At 47.1% G+C, this 24782-nt stretch overlaps 1 protein-coding gene across 2 annotated transcripts in view; it reads right to left on the bottom strand.

The window, feature by feature from the left end:
- Positions 1 to 24782, bottom strand: part of AKAP13 (A-kinase anchoring protein 13) — a 208073-nt gene that overhangs the window by 16657 nt on the left and 166634 nt on the right. The window contains exons 16-24 of one of the 2 annotated variants that reach the window (XM_090263653.1): positions 23057 to 23099; positions 22321 to 22453; positions 16271 to 16445; positions 7783 to 7850; positions 5873 to 5939; positions 3814 to 3949; positions 2371 to 2483; positions 1642 to 1794; positions 807 to 1057 (exon numbers count right to left, since the gene is read on the bottom strand). In XM_090263653.1, the coding sequence (XP_090119779.1) occupies positions 807 to 1057; positions 1642 to 1794; positions 2371 to 2483; positions 3814 to 3949; positions 5873 to 5939; positions 7783 to 7850; positions 16271 to 16445; positions 22321 to 22453; positions 23057 to 23099 (1139 nt within the window). The remainder of the gene's footprint in view (positions 1 to 806; positions 1058 to 1641; positions 1795 to 2370; positions 2484 to 3813; positions 3950 to 5872; positions 5940 to 7782; positions 7851 to 16270; positions 16446 to 22320; positions 22454 to 23056; positions 23100 to 24782) is intronic. The other variant, XM_090263652.1, reaches the window with a different exon arrangement.

The raw sequence follows: 24782 nt of genomic DNA, 5'->3' as shown, positions 1-24782 counted from the left end.
AGGTCTAAGGCATATTGAGCTTTGTGGTTCCACCTAGTATTTAGTAGGTGCCCAGTAAATACTTGAAAAAAATGAATGAATGATTTAATGAGGTGAGGGGGTCAGACTCATGAACACGAGGAAAGGACAAGATTTCCAGTTCTCAGGCAAATGTTCTAGCAACGAAGCCTTTGCTTCTACGCTGAGGTAGAGGTTGTCTGGGAAAAAGAGCCAGTCAGGTGGGATGTTATGCCCCTCAGCCTGTTAAGATTATATTAGGAACATTAAAAAAAAAAAAAAAAGTTTTAGAAAGAAACATGAAAAGCTGTCTACGATAAACACATATAAAAGTATCAAATTAATTTTTAGCCCAACTGTTTTTGGAGTAAGACTGAAACCGTCCCACACCGTGATGAAAGTATCCGTAAGATAGATTTTATGAACAATTTCACAGATCATTCCTCATTCAATTTTCTACACATCGGTGGCTTTCAGATAAATCAGTTCCCTTTGTTTTGAGGCAGAGGGGGGAGTGGATACTTCCAACAAGTATTGGATTTGTTAAGCTATACTCTTTCTTATGGTAGAGACTCTGAGGAAGGAAAACTGACTTTCATTGAGGATCTACTATATATGCTTTATATACACTAAACACACACACACACAGTATTAGGAGAGAAAAGCTACTGTCCTCATTCACAAAAAGGGAAACTGAGGCCTGGAGAGAGAAACCCCTTGCCTAAGTGCCCAAAGGCAACACATGTTAGAGCCCAGAGGTGACGGTGTGGCTGCTGAACCCCAAAGCGCCCCTCTTCCCCATGGCTCACCTGATGGACAAGCACATCCCCCATCCTCCTGATGAGAAAGTTCTTTTCGCTTTTATCCACGAGCGACTCCTTCTTCCGCTCCAGGATCCTCTGGAAGAACTGGCTGTGGATGCTGATCAGCTCATCCAGACACGGGAACAGCTTCTCCACCATCTGCTGCTCGAAGAGCAGATCCGTCATCATCCCCCGGCTGTAGACGTCGCTCATGATCTTGAGCGTGCGGATGTGGTGCAGCTCGGTCTGCATCAGCTCTGACGGGGGGACAAAGCTCACGGGTCAGGGGGACGCTGCCACAAGGACCCTCCTCCCAAGATCACGTCCTGCTACGAAGAACCCCATTTAGTCTTGTGGCTTCTTAAAGCCCAATTTACTTTAAAACTGGGTCGAGAGCTGCCTTTTCCCTAAAGTGTTTTTCGTCTTCCACCTGACCAACCACAGCGATATCAGATCGCCTCACTCTTCAGTGGGTTCCAAGTTCATCCTCGTTGGAACTGAAACCTTACGCAATGGACCGTTTCCTATTTCCTAGAAGTGACTGACTGTTAGCGCCTCGTCCTTAGTCTAGAGGGGGAATTAAACTCTCACGGAGATTTCTTTTTAGGTCTGTTGCATAAATAAGCACTCATATTATATAAAATGTTCAATAAACTAAGAAAAGTAACTCTGAAGAGAGAAGAAAAGGACAGAAATAAGATCATGTCTCTAGACCTCCGAATTTTAACAATCTTCGAGATACTACACACATGAAGATGGACTTGCCACAGCCCAGAAAATCACCGGATACAAAGTCTGGATGATGCAATCAAATGGCAGCAGAGCAAAGGAAGACTCTCACCATAGATCACCTCTTGCCGCTTGACCACGTCTTTCTTCTGCTGTTTCAGAAACTTGCTGTCTACTATCCGACTCCAGGACTCCGCTTCCAGCTGCTTGGATTCAATCTCAAAGTCTCCCATGAGCTGTCCTTCATTCATATCTGTACCTACTCCTCAAAAAATGAAAAAAATCAATATCAGGACGTCGGTCTATGACCTCTAAAAAGCCTCTGCTGGACTTTTCCTTAATGTGATAATTCCCTAAGACAGAAAGACTCTTGCTGAGCCAGGGCATGCTCATAGAGCCATATTCCAGTGTGGGTCATCTGGGAGGGACACGCGCCACAGGTAGGGCTTTAGCTGAGAGTGATAAACATCACACACACGAAACGTGCCCAAGACGTGATTCCTACATGGAGCAGGAAGTGGAAGGGACCTGGGAACTGTACTTGCTCAGGAGAGCGGGCTTACAACAGTGCCAAGAGAGCCGGCACTGAGAGTCTAGGGGAAACGCACTTGTAGTCGCGTCGGACCGTATGAAAAGCAATGACATCTTCCAATGGACAACTATCTAACACCTGAGTAGGTGTCATTACCATTTTATTATAAAGCACTCAAGGCTTCAGACAATTCAGAGAACCCTCGAAGGAGTAAGAAAGAGGGAGGCACTACCACTCCACCAAGGCCTGCGTCCTAGGCGGCGAATGGCACAACCCCTACAGAGAACAGAGGCCATAGCTTCCTCTTACCCTCATCAGTGAGGGACTCCGTGGACTCGTTCACCTTGACGATCTTATTTAGCGAGTCTGTCGAATGAGACAGGAACTTCCAGGTGTTTGATATGTTCTCATCGTTGCCAACGCTGGGGACAAACAGAAGCACGTCAGATACATGCTGAGGAGCCGCGGTGGGTGACAGCTGGCTAGACACACTGTCACAAGTGCAGACCAACACCTTACAGCAGGAACCCAGCAACGAGAGCTAATAATGAAGGTTCGAGGCATCTAGCGTCATGCAAACTTGGACTTTTGGAACCTTGGTTTCTTTTAAACGCTAGGTAGAAAGGAGGGGATCACGCTCGCCCCAAACTGCATGCACATCACACAGGAAATGTCTCTGTCTGAAGCTCACTGTCTAACTACTACATTGCTCCTCCTGTTCCCTAAATAACTACAGACTGCGTATTCTTTCTTTTAATTTAAATAATTATTAAGTTTATTGGTTATTCTTTCACTCTCTTGACCCCAACTCGCCAGCTAGCAGAGTAAATGTTTGTGTTGATACACAAGTAAGCTAGAGTCACTTAAAGCTTCAAATTCTATTTAAAGACCAACTTTAAAAAATCATGATGTAAACAAATATTGGTAACAGCATTGAAAAGAAGGCCTTTGCTTTGGTTCATGATAATACGCGGACAAAAAATAAAAGTACCTGAAGCTTTTTTTTTAAGGAGGAGGAAACACCAGCCAGCCCAGAGGCTTTAGAAACTACAGACAAAAGGCGGTTGACATCCTTTAGGTTAGAACTGTCCTCCAGCCAAAGGTAAGAGAGACGCTGGAGAGATTTCGAGGCCTACATTTCCTGGGAAGTCGAACATCTTACCCCGAACAGCCAGTGACACAGAATCAGCCCTGTGCTACCGCTGACAGCGGAGGCCTCCCCAGTTGGGGGGGTCACAGAAACTTCTGCAGGGATCACAAAAGGAACCCAGTGCCACCGGGTGGGTGGGAACTGACCACTATTCACTCCCATGAAAGAGGCAAGGATGCAAAACAAATTAAAATAGGAACAGGTCAGGTTCATCCGAGCAATAAAAAAGGGCGACACCTTAAACCGAAGTGGCTGCAACTAACAATTCAGAATTAAATCATCTTTTCCCCTATTCCTACTTCTTGTTTTGATTTGGAAATCATCCCTTTAGAACTGAGTGTCTTTGGAAGCAAGCGATCAAATACAAAAGTTTAGGATGACCTGGCCTGACCGTGGGGTTGAAAGGAGGATCCTTGTTACAGAATGGTGGCCTGACAGGGTGTTAAAAATCAGTCCTCACTCTCATCGGAATCACTCAGTTGTGCACCACACTATTACATTACACATTTTTTTAAATAAAAAAAGCATCCTTCTGTGAAAGGACGCGATGATGATTCTCCGGTCGCCTAGGTGCCAGCCGCGCTCCTTCCGCGCCCACTTACCCAGCGATGTTCTGTATGGAGACGCTCTTGGACAGGGACACGCTCTGCTGTGACCGCCTGCAGGAAAACATGGGGGCAGCAGAGGTTTCGTCCGCCAGCAGGACTGCAGACCGGGGGCGCTCCTTGGGCTGCGCGGCTGTGAGGGAGAGAAGGCACCGGCTGACACCCACGCCTGCGCCCCCCAGTCCCCACTCATCTGACGAACGCCAGACAGAAGCTGGCTGCTTTAGAACAGACCTGCCCTGGGAGTGCAAACGGGCCCCAAAAAGCGACGGAGGCCCCTTTGGCAGCATCTGTCAAAACCGTACATCCCTGTACACTTCGATCCAGTAATTCCATTTCAGAATATGTTCGTCCCATCGATATACTGGCTTGTGTTTGAAATGACATGCATCCAAAGTTATTCAATGCAACATCGTTGGTAAAAGCCAAAGATCGGAAGTGATGCAAACGAGTATAAAAAGATCAATTAATAAATTACGGTCTACCAGGCCATGGAATAGTATGTAGTTCTAAAAAATAAGGACACCCTCCATGAATTGGAACAGGTCTTGAAAACAGATCAAGGCGGAGAATAAAATGCACAACAGACTATCATTTTCAGAAGGAAAATTAATAATCCGATATTATTACTTCAATATCAAAAAAATTTAATAAAGAAACCTGAAGAGAAATATAAAACTAAAAAAAGTGATTACCTGTAGGGTGGCAGGGAAATCAGTCAACAAGAATTAAGAGTTGTATGAAAATGTTATAAATATATATAAAGTGTTAAACTAATTCAAAATAAAATAAGATGGGAAGACCAGCAGGATGAAAGGAACCGCAGAGACAGCTGCGGCCCTGTTCTCTGGGGGTGCCCCCCCCACAGCAGCGGGGGTGCTCATTAGCTATGCAGAGCCCCGCCCTCCCTCCTTCAGGGGCGGGGCCATTGTACAAGCTCCCCATGCGATTCTTGTGGACGCTGTCTGAGAGCACAGATTTTGACCAACTCCTTTAATTTTCTGAGGAGGAAAATGCAAGGCTTGTTTAACGTCACGTAGCTCATTTGTTCTCAGACTGCGTATTCCTCCTGAACATGACAGAAGAGGAATCCGGAGCTCTGATTTTATGCTAAGTGGTCACACTGGCATTTGGGCAGAAAATTATTTTTCCTTGGTAAGTAAGCTCCTGCCCCAGACATGAACTGCATTATCGGTCTATCGTCAGGAGCTGAAGGAAATAAGACTGGGGTGGCTGTTATGACCTCACAGTATTTCAGGATGTTTCTGACTTAATAAAACTCCATAAAACCATTAATTTCCAATTCAAATTCTAATTAGAAGGTGATACAATAAAACACCAGAAACACGCTGCACCACAACACGACCAGACCCTTCCTGCAGGAAGCACACAAGGAGGATGAGGTTGGGGGCCGGGGGGCAGGGGCGGGGGGGGCTGACCCAACAGAGATGAAGGGCAACTAAGAGAACCGAGAAGACGCTCCAGAGTGCAAGAGCCGGAGCCCACCCTCCGTGTGTCAGGGCGTCAGTGAGCCGATCAAACGGATGGGAGAAGAAACACGTGAGGCGCGGTAAGGACGTGGGCAGGACAGAAGGAAAGAGGACACTGTGCGGAGCAGAAGTGCATGGACGGAGGAGAAACAGTCCTGTAACATCGGAGCATGAAGGCAAGAAGGGGTGAGGCCAGAGGAAGCGAAGAGGATGTGCGGAAGGGACCGTGGAAGGCTGGGGACGCAGAATGAGGTTTAATAAGCAAGATCTCATTGCATCCGTCCCGCGGGGAGGCACGGAGAGCAAGGATAGCTGTCGGCTCACTGAAGGGGACTTGCAGGGTGCACAGGGGCCCCTGCTGCAACCCAGGACCATGGCGCTGCCTTTCAGGTAACGCACACACTAACTAGACACCTTCCAAGGGAGTTTCATGGTAGAACGGTAAGCTTCAGGGCAAAAAGTCTACAAAATAGGTACTCAAACCTTGATGAGTAACAAATGAATAGGATGGAAGTCTTGAACCAGAGAGTGAGACAGAACTGTGAGGGGTGGGCTGGGCCACTTACGCTTGCTCCGCATGATGACTGTGGGCAGTGAGGACGTGTCCTGCGCCTGGAGGCCCCCTTTGGGCTGCTGGGAGAAAAGAAAACAAATGCATGAAGCCTGCATCTACGATTTACCTTCTGTCACATTTCAAAGAATCACCTCGCCCTCACAGGCCCGACAGTCCTCTATCTCACGACCATTTACGTGAGCACTGCCTCTGTGGCAGAGCCACCCGTTAGCTCCTTTCTTCTCACCCAAGACCGTGCCTGGCGCCCGTGAGGACCCTGCGCACACCTGCACTTAGTGCCTTCCTCACCATGGTCACCATCTGCCTGTCCGCCTCCTCCACCAGTGTGTGGCCCCAGCCCACCCGCATCTGCGCCCTTTTCCTCCCATGCCTCTAGTGGCTAAATAATTCTTAGGCAAAGTGCTATCTTTCATTCAGGCTTTTGCTGTAGCACGTAACAAACTCACTTTGTGTGAGAAACTACAGATCGAAGCAGCCAGTCTGAGATAACTGATTAGTGGAAAACAGGTCACTTCCAATTTAAAATGGAACTGCCCCTTCTGGGCTATACTCTCTTATATGGGAGATGCTATATCGCATTACTTTCCTATAGAACTAGTATACAATACATTCACAATAGTGGTATAAGTCTGGTCAGAGATCACACGCTCAAACACTGTGGGGTCGGGCAAGTAATAAAGGACAGGCAAGCTGGGGTGGGGGGGATGGCCGTCTGGAAATGTGCTTCCCGTCTACAGGAGGCAGCAGCCACTGGGACCCAGGGGGTCCCCACTTGCCCCCCATTTCTCCAATACTTAAAAGACCCGCCGCCAGGTACCATGCTGGGTGCTCAGATGCTTAGGGTCTATCAGAGGATCAAACACACACTCCTGACTTAGGACTGCCTGGCAAGTTTGCACTTACGTTCTTGTGGGGGAAGGAACAGCCCGTAAAAAAATAAATGCAGTCAATAAACACGGACTGTTAAATACAGACCCTGAGAAGGTGATGAGTGCTACAGAAAAGAGGAAGGAAGAGCCAAGTGAGAACCGGGAATGCTGGGTAAGGGGCAGTAAGATTTTCAGTAACTGCATTAACTGAAATTAAAAAATTACTTCATGAGCCAAACAAAATTTCGGGCTGAGTAAGAGCCGGGGTGCGGAAGTTTGCTCTTCCCATGGTTCCCTGCTTCTGGCAGCGTGGGCTCCGGACTAGCAGCACCAGCATCGCCTAGGAACGTATGAGAAATGCGGGTGCCCGGGTCCCGGCCCAGTCAGGCCTCGCGGTGGCTCTGATGTGCACGCAAGTGTGTAAATGTGCCTGGTTACGGATGATCATACAGCACACTGAGCGCCGGGAAGCACAGGAACCAAAGGACACAGGGGTGACTGAAACACAGGTGATCTGAAGGCTCTGCCCCCAGGCCTGTCCCCTTTTCTTAAGGGCCACCTGAGGAGCAGCGCACAGCAGGTGCCGCCACGGGCTGACACGTCCCATTCCTGGTCACCTGATCAGCGCCACGCACCCTGAGAGAGAAGTGCTGCAGGACAAGCACCTAACCTCACCCCCGGGCCAGCCCCTGACCCCGCTGCTGCCCTCAGGGCTCCGAGGAGGAGGAGGTGGCACCTTAACTGCTAACAGAGTCCCGCCGGCCACACGGTTAACAATGACACAGAGAACCCCAGAGGAATGCATGTTTAACACGGAGAAGTTCTAAAAAGCATTTTCTTTTCCAAAAGCCATAAATTCCCAAGTGGGTTAATTAGAAAGAGAATCAATTACTTAGGAGGAAAATAATATGTATTTTTTTGGTTATTTTGATCTCCAAGATGGTACCAAATGATGAAAAAAAAAAACCCAAAACCCACGGCCTCAACTCTCCCAGCTCTGAAGACTTCATTGGTTTAGCCAGAAATGTCTTACCTTCATTTTGACCTTCGCACAGCAGGCCAGACTTTCTCTACAGCCTTTGTGGACAAAAGCTCCGCAATCTGAAAAGAAAGCCAGAAACCCAAGGTGACGTGAAGGTAACAAAGAGATCCCAGGTTCCGACTCCCTGACCCGGCAGCCCGTGGGTTTCCCAGCGGACTCGCTCCCAGGCCAGAACGCGACTGAATGAAAGCGCGGATTGCAGCCTCTTCTCGGAAGGGGGCGTGTGATGTCACTCGGAGGAGGAGAAGCGAGAGCAGATGTGCCTTCTGATTAACAAATACTAGAAGTCTGGAACTTCTCAGGCAGAAAGCTGAACGGCTACCAAAACTAAAACCGAAAGCGTCTGTCATCACAAGGGAAGTCTAAGTCACAAGTAAACACATGAATAAGAGCCCCCCTGGATGGGGGCTGTGAGATGTGTAGGACGGGCTCAAAGGCAGAGTGGGAATCTGAAAATCTGTTTCTGTCCTTGTCCCTGGGATGCTATCTACCCTGAGCTTTCTGCAACCCACCCCGAGGCCAGAGCCACAGAAGAAAGGTCATGAGAACTACCCCGAAGCACCTCTGGGAGGTCTGACTCAAGAAGAAGCAGGAGACTTCCTTCCTGAGAGACTAAGCAGGGACCACCCTTTGCCAAGGACAATTTTATCTGAACCCGTATTTGTCACGGTCTTGGCCAGGCAGGGTCACTGATGCAGGAGCCCAGCCCTCCGCGCTCAGAAGGGTCAGCTCTGTGCTCACTGCCGCCATGAGGTCAGCAAGCAGAGCGGTGCCAGAAGGCCGGAGCTGAGGCCGAAACCAATAAAACATCCGTCTGCGGGGACAGGCGATGACAGTCGCCTCTCACGGGAACAGCCGTGAGAAGACCAACGGGACACAACTGGCTAAGCAGCGCTTCCCACAGATCAGGACGCACCTCAGCTCCTGCCTATGTCAGCCCCGAACGACGTTGTCCCAGCTCGCGCCGCCACATGGGGTGGGGGTGGGGGGACGGAGTGATGATGGGGAAGGGACCACAGTAGGACAGAAACTGCCGGAATTCCCGACCCGGAGGCCCTCTCCCACCCCTTCCTCAACAGCTGCTCCTCAATGCCTCCTGGGGCCACACACCCCTCCCCTAACAGGGCCGCGCACACCCTGCTGTGATTAGCACTGGGTGTTCCTGCAGGGCGGGGACCCTTCATCTCCAGCCGAATCTTCCATGAAGTCTGGCTCAGTTCCGGCTCCTGGCACCCACTCAGGTGTCTATTTCAGACGGGGGTCTATCCTACCCAGAAGCCAACGGCCCCGGCACAACCTTGATTGTGGGATGTGAAACAACAACAACTTTTTAAAGGAATGCAAAAAGAACAGCTATGAACCTGAATTTGATTTAGGTTCGAGCTCTGCTAATGCGTTCACGTGAGCCTATGCAAGTCCTTTCCTAAAGGCCTCCAGTGCCTCATCTATCAAATGAAAGACCACATCGCCCCAAGTTCTTCCTGTCCGTGATTCTGTAAGACCCTATATGCTACATCTCTTGAAGAAAGGGATACTTTTTCAAAGTAAATCCCACTAGACTGCCCCGTAAGGTTCATGATACAGAACAGTTTTCAACTTCTAAGTCATCTGAATCGTCACCAGGAAAAACCCACCCGTGAGGGCCTGGTAATCCGAGTGGCTCAGGCTCGAGGCATCTTGGCTGCAGCCGGTAGGAGCAAGTCTCCCTCCATCAGCCGGCGGCCCAGAACTAGTCTGGACTGCGGGGCGGGGCGGGGCGAGGCTTTGTTCTGGCCTTTTACTCCCAGACATATCAATACCTCCTCTCCAGCCAGAACCCTCTAGTTCCAGCCCACGTGACATTCACAATCTGGTCATCTCCCTACTGTTCGCCAACCAGTTCATTTACGAGCAGCGGCGTGAGGAGAGACCCCTCAGAAAGGCCTGGGAGGTGTGACCTCAGCCCAGACTCTATTCTTGCTTCCACTGTTTCCTTCTCCAGGAGCAGACGGCCAGGGAGCTATGTGGATTTCTGTATAAACATTTCCTTATTCTTTTTTTAAAAACATCAGTCACATTTATGAAAAATTAAAACAACTTTCAATTAGGTCTTACTGTCTTAAGAGTCCAGTTACAAAAGTGCCTTTTCTCTTCCGTTTTAATGAAGAGCAGCATCTTGGGTGTCTGTGGGCAACACAGGAAGCAGTGGGTTTGCCTGCGAACCTGCCGCTAATTCTGATCTGCACAGGCGACCAACCAGCCCACTGTGAGCAGAACCTGTGCCTGCTTCTTCCCCCCCCCATGAGCCCCACCATCCTACAGAGCATCAATCAGCAGATGGAAGTCTCTGGGGGATCGGTGCTATGACTCTTAAAGAGACGTCAGCAATATTCCAGTTCTCGGGGCAATGTCTGAGACTTCACAGACAACTCCCGCTGATGAATCATAAAAGCAGAAATAATGTTTAAAGGGTGCTTCTAGCCAACAAGTTTTCCCACAGATCCACTTTTCTGAGACTTGTCCCCAAACCCATCGCCTGGCTGAACTTTTACTGTGCTCTGCCGTCCAGTCACAAATCGGGGATAAATACTTCACACGGACATCTGCTTAACGTACTCAAGTGCCTACTTGAAAACCACTCAACTTGTTTCCAAGTCGTCCTTGACTCAGTTCACGGCGACGATTTTGCGGGTGTGTGAGGGTGATTTAGAAACTGCAGCCCCACTGACATCAGCCAAGGTCATGAGGCTGAAACCTCGTTTTCTGGTTTGGAAAACAAACCATTCCCAAGGACACCAGAATCGGAGAGGAACCTAATACGTTTGCAAGCTCTCTGCCACAAACCATACCATGCTGTTAGGAGGACACAGAATGAGTTAGCCTCTTATTTATTTTTTGGAAGAAGATTTCCTAAGAGCAGTCAACTACACGCCTTCATTCAAAGAGGTCTTGGCACAAAAGTTTATGGGAACAGGACTGGCCCCTAATTAGATTAGATTCCTCCCAACTTTAAGAGCGAACAGCCCAGGCTTCACCTTACTTGTCACTACGAGGGGACAGCACACGAAAGAAAAGAAAGGAAACCCCACAGGACTGGGACTACCATCTATCTGTGGCTGCTTTTTTTCTCTTTAACCTCTGCCACCAGTCAAGTCAAATCTTGGTGAACTGTTATATACTGTACATTCTTTCTCTTTCAGCAGAAAAATAAAACGTTAGTGAGACTAGCTTAAGAAAATCAGCTTTATAATGGTTAAGAGGCATGGCCAGGCCAAACTGAACTGAAATTACACAATGGCATGAATATTCAAGAGCGGCCCACACTGAGGGAGGGATCCACCTTGAACTCTGAAGGACGGGGTTTTCTGATGCCCCAGTCCACTGATCATTGGGCTCCATGCTCAAAGGGTCTGATTATTCTGCTTACTAGACACAGATCTGAGCAACCAAACCGATCTGGTGAAAATTCTCTGATCCTTCTGAAGGACACAGATTAAAGAATTACTTTATTTATTTCAGGACAGAAAGGTGCAACTTCTTTCTATCATTTCAAACCTAACCAAGCAAACCAAAACAGTACAGACAACAAAAACCACGGAGGGAGGAGCCATTTAGATACACATGCCCCAAAATTGTTTTTGCAACTCCGTGTTAAGCATCTTTGGGGCTGTGAGACACGGCCTGGTCTGGACGGAGCAGAGAGCAGGCCACGTAAGGTGTTACCGGTAACGGGTGTAATAACCACAGCGCCAAAGCGCAGAGCAAGAGCGAAGCCGCAATCAACAGCCTAAGCGTCCTGGCTGAAGTGCTCCTGTAAGGGCAGCTTTCACAAAAACCCTGGTAGACACAAATTAAAATGCTGGTGTGAGATGAAACAAGCAGAAACATCTTTTTCCCCCTGTCTTATCGCAGCTATGGACCTTGATCAAGTTCAGATACTAAGACTCCAGCCTATATTCTTTTATTTGGTGTATCTGAAAGAAAATTAATAAAATCCAGCTAATTAGAACGGAACAAACTGAACGTGCTCTCTCTGTTTAAATAATTGACTTTATTGGTTAGGTTCTTCCTTCATCTTCCTTTTCCCCGAACAACAAACATCTTTTCTTTAATCCATTATATGTACCGTACTATTTCATATAAGAAATGTACTCTACGCGGTAGAAAACATCCATCTACAAAGCTGTCTTGCCAGATAAAACCCAAAGCAAAACCAAAACGCCACACACATTTTAAACTCTTACAGTTTCCTACTTAGACTGCAGCTGGTCTACTTGTTTATTTTTTTTCATCAAGAGAAACACCCGACCACAAAAGCACTCAGGAGCTGCTAGCACAACAGAAAATGGATCAACAATAATCTCTATATCATTTTACCTCTGCTTAAAGGAAACAACACAACCACAGGCCAGATCCAGAAACCCAAACAGCACAGATTCCGCCGAAGGCCTCGGCCAAGCATTGCAGACCACACTCCGCGGCAGCTGGAAGGACCAGCTGCCTGCTCGAGGGAAGCTTCTGGAACTGAAGGAAGATCTGGAAAGACAGCCCTCTCCCTCCCCCATTAAAATGCCCTGATCCAGAGGAACCTGCCGCGTTTCTCCTAAATTAAATTACCCGAGGTGGCCCTGCCACGGGGCTTCAGTCTCGGCGTCCCCGGTCGTCCCCCACACCCCTAGAAACAGGCTGTGGAGGACCCATGTCAGAGGCGCTGCTCCTTGCTATTCCTCGGGCCTGTGACCCTGGCCATTTCTATCTGGTCCACCCCAGGGACTCAGCCTTTGATTCCAGCGGAGTCAGTGCTGAGTTGCTTCAAAATATTCTGTCCCATTGAATCTCTTAGTATTGCACGCAGTGGGGGATATCAAAGTGACTAAGACATTTGGAAGAAGGGGCAGATCAATACCGGCCATCACAACCCAGCATCCTGATGCACGCTCTCGGCTGATGATCTACACCAGGAGCCTGAGCAGACCTGGCGCTACACGGGACAGGGCGTGGAGGGAAGGGAAAAAAGATTCTGAGTCCTCAAGTCACTCCTGTTTCCCACTTCCTGCCCAGAGAGCAGATGGTGCCTCATACACACGATCTCACTGCAGGCCCTGTTCCTCAGCCAGCTGGGGAGCATCAGCCGGGTACTTTGTCACTTCTGCTTCTTTGAGAAGATGACGCCACGTCCTTCCTCTCCCTCTCAAGGCTTGATACTGTCCCTCTTCTTCTTGTAAGTGGCAGTCTGGGCACACACTGTCATACGCAAACCTTAACGCCACTCTCCTATGTTTTTATGCATTTTTGCTCTCTGACAAATCAACCCCATGCCAGCTGCAGGTGTAATTCTGAGTCATTAATTGCACTAACATCTAATATAGCCAAGGAGGGCAAAATTCAACTGTTTTAACTGAGAAACAACATATATACAAAAACCGATGGCTGGTCTAAGACGAAACACACTAACAATACACGCGACAACTCCAACCTGCATTTAAACTGAAAAGCTGCCTGGAGCTAGTCATGGCAAGAGCCATCCGTTCCCTATAACCACAGACCAACGGTTCCTAAACCCATTCTCTACAGCACAAAGAGAAAGAAAAATATTCTCTAGGTCTTCACAGCAGGTTTTCCATTTCTTCTGTCCCTACTAATACGTCACAGCGCAGGACTGAGAGTTAGCAGAATGCGCTCCACTGCGTCCCACTGGGGCGGTGACAGCCACAGCGACACAGCCAGCAACCTGCCTCCCGTCTCTGCCAAGCTGACCACTTTCCAGGGGTAAGTCTGCTCCTGGTCCACGAAGTTCCAGATCAGAGACAGCTGACCACCAGGAAGACTTCTGAAACTATCAGTGATCCAAGGTTGACGTTTCATTTTTACTCATACAAGCAGCACATAAGGGCAGCGTTAAGTATAAAATAAAAACTTAGTCCCCCCCTTCAATCTCCCCTCTCCTAATCGCCTTCTTCCAACTGCTACTAGTTTGGTGTATCTCCTTTTAGCTAGACTTATATATTTGTATAAACGATTACTGTTTACTTGTTCTCTATAAAGTGGAATACATACAGTTCTAGCATGCCTAGGGGATCCGCTGGTATCTATAGATCTAATCCGAGTGGTTGGCAAACGATGGCCCGTGGGCCACATTCAGCCCGTCTCTAGTCATAAACATTTTATTGGAACACAGCCACATTCACCTCTTGTCTTGTCTGTGGTTGCTTTCCTGCTACACGCCCAACATACCTGCTATCAGTGCCTTTACAAAAACACTTGCTGACCCCTGATCTATCCTGTTCTCATTAGAATCAGCCCAGTATTCTATCCAATGAATAGGTTATAGTTTCCCACATTACGAATAATGCTGCGATGAGTAAGTACCAAGGATTACACTTTGGGACCTCTTTTTATAAGTCGCTGTGTAAGCAGCTGGAGAAAGGTGCCTCTAATTATTCCAACCACTAAAAATAAAGGATAATTATGGGATGGGATAGAGGTGCTAAATATCGTTGCCATGTCAATCATATTACCACGTATAAATGTATCGAATTAACATGTTGTACACCTTAAATTTACACGATGTTATATATTACCCACACTCAAAAAAGAAAAAAAAAAAGGTGCCTGGCATATATTGCTGCTCAATAAATATTTGCTAATGAACCCCTTTTGAATGAATCAAAATACCAGACACAGTACCTTGATGGGTTCGGGAAACTGATCTCGACTGAGTTACTTCACTTCAGATTAAAAAACCTCAAGAGCCTAATGATGGATAATTGAGTGTGAAAACAGAAATACCCTCCGAAGTCACCAGGATTCCCAAGACGATGCACCCAACTCCCCCCTTGGCGATCCCGGCAGCCCAGGGAAAGCCATTCCGCCTCTCTAAACGCACCTCAGCCAGAACAACCTGCTGCCAATGTGGACACTGAAGTAGGCGAGACACGTCCATGGAGATCCTTCGAGGACTTGTGTTTATTCTTGAAGCTTTATTCAGTTACTTTTTAAATCTACACCTTAGCTGTATATCCTGTTCTTTCATTAGGGATCCTATTCATTCTCAACATCTTCTCTTGTGTGGGCACCTGCTAGCTCCTCCCCACGGTGCTCCACTTCCGTACATGCTATCTGTGCAGTTTTTATTGTAAGCACGGTGTCAGCTTCCTAGGACCGTTTTCAGCCCATGGGAGCCCCGGATACCCTGTTCTGTCCAAAGTGACCCTATGGTGTAGTTCTGTATTTGCTTCAGCCGGGATCCCTCAGGGTTTCTTCATTGCTAGACTGGGATTCCATTAAACCTCTAGTGAGAATTTCTTAGCAGAGACTGGAAATTATTATTGTAGTAACTTTGAATCTGCTCAAATAAACTTAAAAGTTTCCAATTTCCAAAAGGTAACTGTTTTCCGTTAACAAATCACTGGGATACGCCACACAAATGACTGAACGCAAGATAATGTCATGACACCATGGTCTGAGAAGTGCTTCTTAGAGTCTGAATTAGTCACTATTTAGTCTGAATGGGGTACAGGTATACATGATGCTAACTGCCTCAGCCCTCTGGGTGACTGCACCGGGCCTGGGGTAGCTGATCTGCAGCCCGGTCACTTCTGACCACGGGAACCTCGTCGATTTGCCTTGGCGTGTGCTACAAATACGATCCCTTTCTACCTGGGTGATGACCAAACTTTTTTAGATGTAATTAATGTCTTGGAACAGGGGTCTGCAACCCAGTGCCTGAGGGTCCAAGCTGGCCTGTGGCCGATTTTCATATGGCCCAGGAGCTACCAATATTTCCAAATGACTGAAAATATTTTAAATGATTACTAGGCCATGACGCATGAAAATGACATGAACCTCAAATTTCACTGTCCATAAATGAAGTTTCACTGGAACAGTCAGGCTCATCGGTTCCTGGAAGGCCCACGGCTGCTTCTGCGCAAACAGGGCAGAGCTCAGTACTGGTGGCCGTGAAGTCTGCGATATTTGCTATCTGGTCACTGACGGAAACAAGTTAGCCAACCTCTCTGTCTTAGAGAGGCTCCTTATCAAAACCAGGAACTGTGTTCAGTTAGCAGACGTGGCTACAGGCAGTTTCAGCAGGTCAGCGACAGACCAACACGGAACAACACGCACACACTGGCACTGCCCTTGGCGGGGGGCACGACCTCACGTCGGTAGATGGCTGAAGCCCACACCGAAGTACCAGAGAGAAACATGCGCACATGGGACCTGACATGGGACTACCGGTGGCTTTCGGGTTTGTGCCTATGAGACTTCTGGGACAGGCAGCGGCTTAGGGACACCAGGGCAGTAGATCTGAAACGGAGGCTCTGAAAGAGTCATACAGGCTCTATGTTCTAGAGCAGAAGGTTCTTCTTCAATGACATCTAAAGGAAACTATACAGAGGACTACCACTCCACAAAAACGAGGAAGAGCTACGGGGTGGGATGGGCAGGAAGCGAGCAATGAGCTTCCCTGAGCCAACAGAGGAAGGCGCGCGACTCTTACTTGCGCAAGTGTAGGCGTCTTTGTTGGCGAAAGGCTTGGCGCACTGGCTGCAGCTGATCGGGCCCACCACAGGCATGGAGCTGAAGGAGTGGCCATTGAGAGTCTTCTTGTCCTTCTCCTTCTCCTTAGCGTCTTTCTCCTTCTCCTTAATTTTCTCTTTCTCTTTTTCCTTTTCCTGCCAAAGAAGACAATCCACCATTAATTGGATGCTAGAAGGCCTTTCCCTTTCCCTGGGCCACCCAGGCGGCATGTGTTCCGTCAACAGTGGCCAGCAAATGCTTTGTACAAAAGTCAGGAACGCTGTCCTGGACACCGGAAAGAGGCTTCTCGTGTCAGAGAAGGAGGTGTCTGGAGGTGTCTTCAGTAAGCCAAAGCCCAGGTCATACAGCAAACAGGCAACAAGTTCAGGGCCAGCTGCAGGGGGAGTAGACGAAGGGCCGGTCACAACTCTGGGATCAGCCTGAGCAAGAGGAAAATCACACCAACCCCAAATTTCAAGTGAGGATGCACCTCCGAGGTGTTCTCCCTTGCTCTAGCCGGAAGTATTAGATGCCCCCCATGTACACACGTTCAGTTTTTACTGAGAATGTCAAGGTTCTCAGATGTTAACTTTGGCCCAATTTTCAAACTGGGGGGAGAAGGAATTTTACACTCTGAAGACTTAATAAATAGTGATGCGTGCTAGATCCTAATAAAACTATCAAAAGCCGTCAGAGACATTTCAGGGGCACACTGCCCTTAGGAGGCTAGGACTGTGGGGTGGGACTGTGCTCTCCATAAATGGTTCTTCAGAAGCATTGTGAGGCAGAGCATGGGGCTGGCTAATCAGGATCAACTGAATGATTCCCTTTCTAACCAATGGACCATGAACTAGAATTCACAGAAGTAGGAAAAATGCAATTTAGTAGCTGTCATAATCACTAACTGTGGGATACCCATTTTCCAGGGAATATAACACTATTGTTGCAACCTAAAACAAATCCTGGAAAATGAGCACCCCAAAGTCAGTGCTAATGACAACTACTAATTGCCTTACATTCTGAATTAATGCTTTCTATCTACATAATTTCATCTGATTCGACAACTCTGAAGTAGGTAGGGTGGGCATCATGCTTCCCACTTTACAACTGAGAAGATAAAGATACCAGCTCACCTTTCTGAATAGTTACCACCACCACGTGCCAAGCACCATCATAAGCAATTTACATGCTTTTTCTCGTAACAGCCCAGTGAAGTACTAAGGACCAGCTATTGTCTCTGTTTTAATGGGGGGAGTCTGAGGCTTAGATGTTTCATTGGAGGCCACCCACTCGTGCTGCCCACGCCGGAATGCAGGTCCAGCCCTGGCCGACCGAAGCTCAGCGGCCTTCACGTCACACCAGTGCCAAGACCTGGAGAGGCCGGCTGACCCACGAAGGTCACCCAGCACACGAAGAGCAGATCCCAGGTCCTCTGACTTCCTGCCCAACCAAAACAACGAGCGTTTGCCAAGCCCATGATTCCCGTCTAGCTCTTTCTGGTAGAACACACATAAAAACCTACGTGCTGAATTGCTCCACTTTAGAACTATAAAAAAATTAATGAGAGAGGAAGGGAGAAAAACTAATGTACTTCACCTTACAAAACAGGAAGCTGTTCTCAGTGGAAATTAGTAACCGCTAATAAAAATCAATAACAAAAATTAAGTTTTTCAAGCAATTTCTTTCTTTTAACTAAGTTTGGCTTCTCCGTACGTAAAATGGTCACCTGAAAAGCATCTGACTTCTTGCTCAAGAAGCTTAACGCACGTGCCACAAGCAAACCAAATCCATGGCAACTCTCAAGCCTTGCAATGCTCTTCAAGTCTGAACAAAGGATAAATAGCATCCTCGTCCTCTGCAACACCCAAAGCTGGCCTTCCAAGAATAAAAATAAAACAAAACAAAATAAAACAATCAACTGCACGGTCTCTCTCTGGGTTTATTAGAATTCAGTGCTTTAAAGAAGCCAGGCTCTTACCTCCCCATGTTTGGGTCCTATGAATCTCACTGTGATGAGGGGTACTTCATGGAACCGACCCCATTTCATCGACATGACTGACCCCCATGCCAGGAAATGTGCTCTCACTGAAGGAGGGGCTCACGCGGGCGGGCCGGGCAGAGCCCTGCAGCGCTGCCTTGCCATTAGGAAGCGGTCAGAGGAAGCCAGAGACCGGTTGAGAAAGGAAAGGAGGGAGGGCTGAGGCCACTGGTTTCCGCAACACGACCTTAACTATTTGACTGCTGCCAGGAAAGTCAACCGCCCCGGCTACAAAGGGCACCGGAAACGAAACAAAACGGATTCCCCAAAATGCGCTGTGTGGATGGTGCTGAGGGGGCAAGACGGGCACCCTGGCAAGGACGGAGGCCGCGTTTGGAACGCTGGAAGCTAGGGGCCACGTCTCACCTTCTGAAAAACAAACACCTGGTTTTAGAAAAAGCAGTATGATTCCTAAGAAGCTTTTTAGTGGAGTTGCCTTTGGTAAGTAGTGATGGGCTGCTCCCTGAAATTTGCCTTTTCCTGGTTTAACAACTGCCAAATGCTTCACTGTGTGCCGGGAATGGAGGCCAGAAGTGTTTAAAGGGGGAAGGCGCAGATAACAATGACCCCAGGGTACTATGAAGAAAAATAACTTCACATTTCTGAAATCTACCGTTTTAGACAAGCAATTAAAACGTGCAACATGCTGTCACGTTTGTGGATTTCCAAGCAAGGAAGGAACAAGAGAGGTTAAGAATTTGTCTAAAATGCTTCTAACCATCTCCGAGCTGTCTGCGAAGAGAACTTAGGAAAAGGAGAGCGGGCCACCACACACCCGCTGTGTGACACTGGAGCAGGCGCGGCCGTGGCAGGAAACGGCACCGTCTCTCAAAGGCACAAAACGAGCCAAAAGCAGAAACTGCCCGTCTTCCTGTTACACTTCCTGTTTAGACTCTCCCCTTCGAAAACATGTGCAAGGTACTTATCTAATAACTCAGGCCAGTTATTGATCATTCTTAAAAGGAGATGTGGAGGGTGAGTCTCAATCTCTCAAATCCTACACAGACACTGCCCGATGCTGCAAACTTTATTATCCAGGAAAGGGAGCCATTTGCCACCGGGTGGCAGGCTTTGGGCTCCTCTGTATATTATTCAGTAGTTGTTTACGACCACATATTATAAATTAACATAATAATTAACATATTGACTGTCATACCTCAGCTAATAACTACAAATTACTTTATTGTATATGACTATATATCATGCTTAACTGTAAGTAAAGTAGAAATTTCCAAGGCATTCTGTAAGACTTTACTAAGAATTAGAGGTAGTGATTTAATATAATCTTCAGTAAATGCTGAAACTTTTCCTTTTAAAGAAGTAGGAATGGTTACATTGTACAATAAGATAATAAAAGCGGATTGGATAAGCTCTTAACAGTACCTCCTTCAAAAGTAATTTAGAAGGAGTAAAAAAATGTATCATTTTCCTTAAAAAAAGCATTCCCCATTTTTAACCTTCTGGAGAAGTAACATTGTAGAAAAGTAACATTATTCAATAGCTATACAAATCAGTAGAGTTAGTATCCTCACACTAAGAAAACAGTCACTGATTTTTATGTGCTCATTCAGAGAATGAAGCCCTTCTGCATGGTAAAACTCTTAAGGGACTGCGATGGTATATAAAGACAGGGTATTCACTGTAACTTAAAAACGTACCACATCAGTATTCCCCCTATTTCTTACTATCGTTTGGTACGTTGGCAAAAGTCAAGCTATTCTACCGGAGGGTCTAAAAGAAGTGTTATTTACAGTTAGCCAGTAACAGTTCCAAAAGGTGACTCTTAAATGTCTTAATCTATTTGGCCACTGGGGTACTCTGAACACCTGACAACAAGAAACAGATTGCAATCTAGGGCTACAGGCTTGCAATTTTCTGAGTTTCCACTGCTACAGATAACACAAGCCCCCAAAGGTCAAACCATGAAGCCAAGAGGGAAAGAGGAACCATCTCATTGCAAAAGAACGCTGTCATTTTGACCAGAGGTCAACCGATGCAGTCCCTGCCAGAGACGACCAGCTTCCCTCCCACACAAACTGCCTTCTTTCTCCTGCCCTCTCATCCTCCCATGAGCAAAACTACAGTCCTTTGAGATGATTACAAAAGTTACCCAGAAAGATACTGTTTTGCAGCAGATTTTGTTTAAGATGAGCACGGAAGGGTACCACTCGCTGGAAGTCAGACCATGCGAGGTTCTGCCTTCACAAAGCCCAGTCCTGTGACCCAGAGCACGCTGCTCTGGGCTTCAGCAGGTAAAATCAGGAGGCTGGGATGACTCTTAAAGGTCAGGCTCCAGGTTCTAAGTTCAGTCTTACATCATTTTGTTCACGTCAGTTTGTATGAGCTCGGCAATGCCGTGGGCCTGAAACTCAGTGTCACCGGAGAACTGAGAAAGGAGGGGCTCTCCGCGCATTTACTGATCTTCCAATGAAGTTTGTTTGAAGAATGTAAAAACATAAAAAAAGCAACAAACATTTTGAAATCATACAAACAGATCACAGAACTTTTCAAGGGAGAGCCCGCAAGCATGTTAGCAACTGGCAGAACCCCGAGGCTACGGAAGTCACTCCTAACACCCGGCGAATTTACACGAATCTTTCCAAGGAGACCAAGGGAAGTCGGACACTAGGTTTGCTGACGGCAACCAGCACCCCAGCCTGCAGTGATAAGTAGAACACAGATGGCCCTGCTTTAAGCCTTGCTGCCAATGTGCAGAACACCACGCAGCATTCCGCCCTCTTTTACCTTATTTTTGACTTATAAAACAAGGCTAGGTATGAAGTTAATACTTAACACGTAATTATTCTAGAAATGATTTGCTCGATTCTCTGCACTGTCTTCTCATTTCCTGATTGTCCCACTCCTGTCCATTCTGCACAGGAATGAAGAGGAGAAACCATTCTGGGAGCAGGTTGTTGAGCAAACCTAGTATTTTCTAAAAGAAAGGAGATCCTGTTCACAAAACTCAGGAAAATATATTGGTTATATTTCTACCATCCCACTTAACTGAATCCTAAAAAGTCTATGGTTTCTTAGGGCGCAGGGGGCAGAATGTGGGGAGGTGTACATTTCCAGCAGGATTCTTGAGTTCAGTGTGTTTACTGCCTTACTTCTGAGTATGTCTGTGAGTGACTGCGTGTGCATACATGCCCCCCAAAAAACATATATATAAGTGTTTGCTTGGCAAGAGCTCCTTAACTGATTTCCAGTATTTTTTACTTTCTTCTTATTTTGTTGGAGGTTGGGTGGTGGGGTACACGCAGGGCCGCAGAAATGGGGGGCAGAAAGTTTTTCCCCAGCACTGGGAATCGATATAAGTTACCTCCTTTTCTTCCTTGCTTTTAAGAAGAGCAGTTCTCTCTGTGTGGGGTTATTACAGGTGATTTTTATTTTCTTATTTTTATATTTTAATTATCCTTATAGTGAGCATGAAAAATTAATCACTACACAAAAATGTGCACAGATGTTATTAGAACCTCAGGCACTACAGAGGAAACACTGCTCGTTAAGAAGAGATCTAAGAACTCATATTTGTCTTAAAAGTTCTTGTTCTTTTCTGTGGGACATTCTTTCTAACCTCCAAACCTAAATATAAATATTTTCAATCCCCTGATCTTGGCATAAACCCATGCAGCTGCAGTTTAAACCTGATGACTGATTTCAGCCCCGTGGTGTGGACTCTGGCATCTGGACCTCTGGCTCCACAGCGGGGGGCACACATGCACCCCGATGAAGTTCATCACTCCCAGAAAGGGGCGGTACGTAAGATAATGTCTGACAGCTCCTTAGCACGTGGCGAGAACGCTGTTACCGGTACCGTCTCTTTTATTTTCTTGCTGTTATTTCCCTCAATTAATGCGCTATTTTGGAGATTCTCTGAGTTTATTCCCCTGCATCCTCAGTGCTGCACTAGTTCCCGGGGGTGGCGGCGACGGGAGCGTCCGATGACTGGCCGGAGGGGGCCACACAGGGATGCGCACTGCGACACTTACTTTGCTCTTTTTACTGCTCGACATTTTATTCTTGATGTAGCTGAACGTGCGGCTGACTTTCGTCCCGCTCTTGCCTTCAAAGTCCTTCTTGGAGGGGCTCTGCGGCAGGAAGCTGTAGTTCTCCTCTGTTATACTAAATACAAACGGAAAGACTGGTGACAAAATAAAAGACCACGGACGTAACTTTTTAAGAACTAAAACGCCTCCTATATAATTCTTTGCAACCGTCTGCGTCACTATTGGGGCTAGAAGTCGGCACCTTATATACGTGTATAAAAAATACATAGTATGTATAGAGTTAGGTGCTGTCACAGTTTCAGGCATTCACTGAGGGTTTTAGAACGCAGCCCAGCAGTCAATGATGGGCTACTGCACACACGTACACACAGACACACACACACACACAGAGGCACACACAGAAACAAAGTGTCGTTAGACTTAAAAATTAAAACTCTCAGTAAGCAAAGAGTACAAAAGCTCATGGCCAAATAGAAGTGTTTCTTATGTTAATGCAAAAAATAATCTTTATCATTAGAACAGTGGAAAAGTACTTAGGACCTTTAGAAAGGATACAGTCTTGGTTACCAACCACTTCTAACCACTGTGCCAAATTTATCACTCAAGAGGGAAAGACCCCGATGCACTCAGTAAGCTCAGTTTACTTAGTTAAATGCCGTAACACACGCTGGACTCCCCCCATCTCACTGCGGGGAAGAGAACAAACGGACGCAGGTACCTCTCTGTCAGGTTAGCGCCCGTGCTGTGGAACGGCCGGGAACCTAGGAGACAAAAATGGCAGAGAAAAGTCAGACCCACAGGACTGTCTTAGAAGGGCCTAGGAAATGTCTAAAATGTTTGCAACGACACAGATAAAAGCAGAGACAGCATTTGAAAGCCAGTGCGTGGTGTCCTCTCCTCCTAAGGGTTTGGCAGAAGAAAAACCTGAAACCATCAGGTTAGACCTGTGATAGGGAGTGAATTTCCCAAGAAAAAGTTTAATCCAGGATTCAAGTAACTGAACAAAGCCAAGATTTTTTTTGCCTAGTGTGCAAACTAACAGAAGACATGCTTAATTTGAGTTCTTATCAAATGTTCACTTCCCACAGGCCATCATTCTCAGATGCCACAGGAAGAACACAAAATAAGAAATTAAATACCATATTCTGTTAATTTTGCTTTCGGAGAGTTCATTCTACACTGAAAATCTAGCTAAAGGGTATCTGGTATTTCCCTGAGCGTTCCTGGCAAAGGGTCAGTGAAAAGGAAAGAGCATCCAAGCTGTTGTACACGGTCTTGGGCGTGGCGCTAATCTGGGGTGAGATCTGCAATTTCAGTTCCTTCTGGGCGAGGAGGGGCTGACAGGGACTTGCAGGTCCCCTCCAGGCCGGTAAGTGGCAAACTGAGCTGCGCAGGTCCACCCTTCCTCCTTCCACATCTATCACACCCTACACTGAAGTGGGCATTAAATCCAAGGCCAAGTCAGACAGCAGGGCACTACTAAGCAGAACAAACAGAAGGAACACCGCTCTGTTTAACCCTTAAGCTCCCAAATTGTTCTAGATTCTGAACAGAAATGCAGAACTGCAGTTATGACCAAGTGAAGAGCCAGCACGTGGGGATAATGCATAAGAAACTTCAAAAGACTGCTTTCTATATCATCTGCCTTTTACCCATTCAGGGGTCTTCTATTTCACTTATAATGCATGGTAAGGACAGCCAGGTGAGAGGGAAGGGGATCCCAGTAAGAATGAGACCTGGGACCTGTCCCCCCGTTCTGCATAGTCTCGGTGTGAAACCATCAGCATTTTAATCCCAGGAGGCCTTCGCTTACTGAAACAAAATAAACAAAAGCACCCCCTAAAGGATGGTTCCGATCAGTGGCTTTAAAACTTTCCCCCCCAACGGAGCCTTGAATGTTACAGGTAGCATTACACTCCCCCGGGCCGCCAGGGTCTGTGGCACACGCGAGCAGTTTACCTGGGACGTTAGTTACCCCAGTCGTAATATGAACAAACTGAAAATAAAATCCTGGCCAAAAACAGGCTAACAGGAGACTTCTGTCGAGTAAAATAAACACTGTAAAAATAGTGTGTAACGGAACAGTGGGAGAATCTCTGGCTCCTATTCGGGTTTCCCACTTGGTCACCGCTGAAAAGATGTTATTTCCTTTACTAGCAGCTTTCAGAGGCGGTTCTGAAAAGCCATCAGCGCAGAGTGGCTCTGAAGTTCAGTGTCACTGTGTTTTCAGAGCATCCAAGAGCATGGAACAGCCAATGCTACTTCCCTGACGTACATCCTGACAAAAGCAGAGAAGCCTGTCCCTGCGGTTAATCTGCTAACAAGCCCGTGAATGCGGCGCTGTGAACACTGCCCTGCCCACTCACAAGGCACACCTCACCACTTGAAAACTGCTTACACCAGAATTTCCTCAATTTACGGGGCCCTAACGCCACCACTTCTGT

This window comes from Furipterus horrens, unplaced genomic scaffold (genome assembly GCF_987537825.1).
Source record: "Furipterus horrens unplaced genomic scaffold, mFurHor1.1.pri manual_scaffold_16, whole genome shotgun sequence".
Taxonomy (NCBI): domain Eukaryota; kingdom Metazoa; phylum Chordata; class Mammalia; order Chiroptera; family Furipteridae; genus Furipterus; species Furipterus horrens.
Note: the sequence above shows the minus strand (reverse complement) of the source record. Positions and strands in the feature narration are given on the sequence as shown.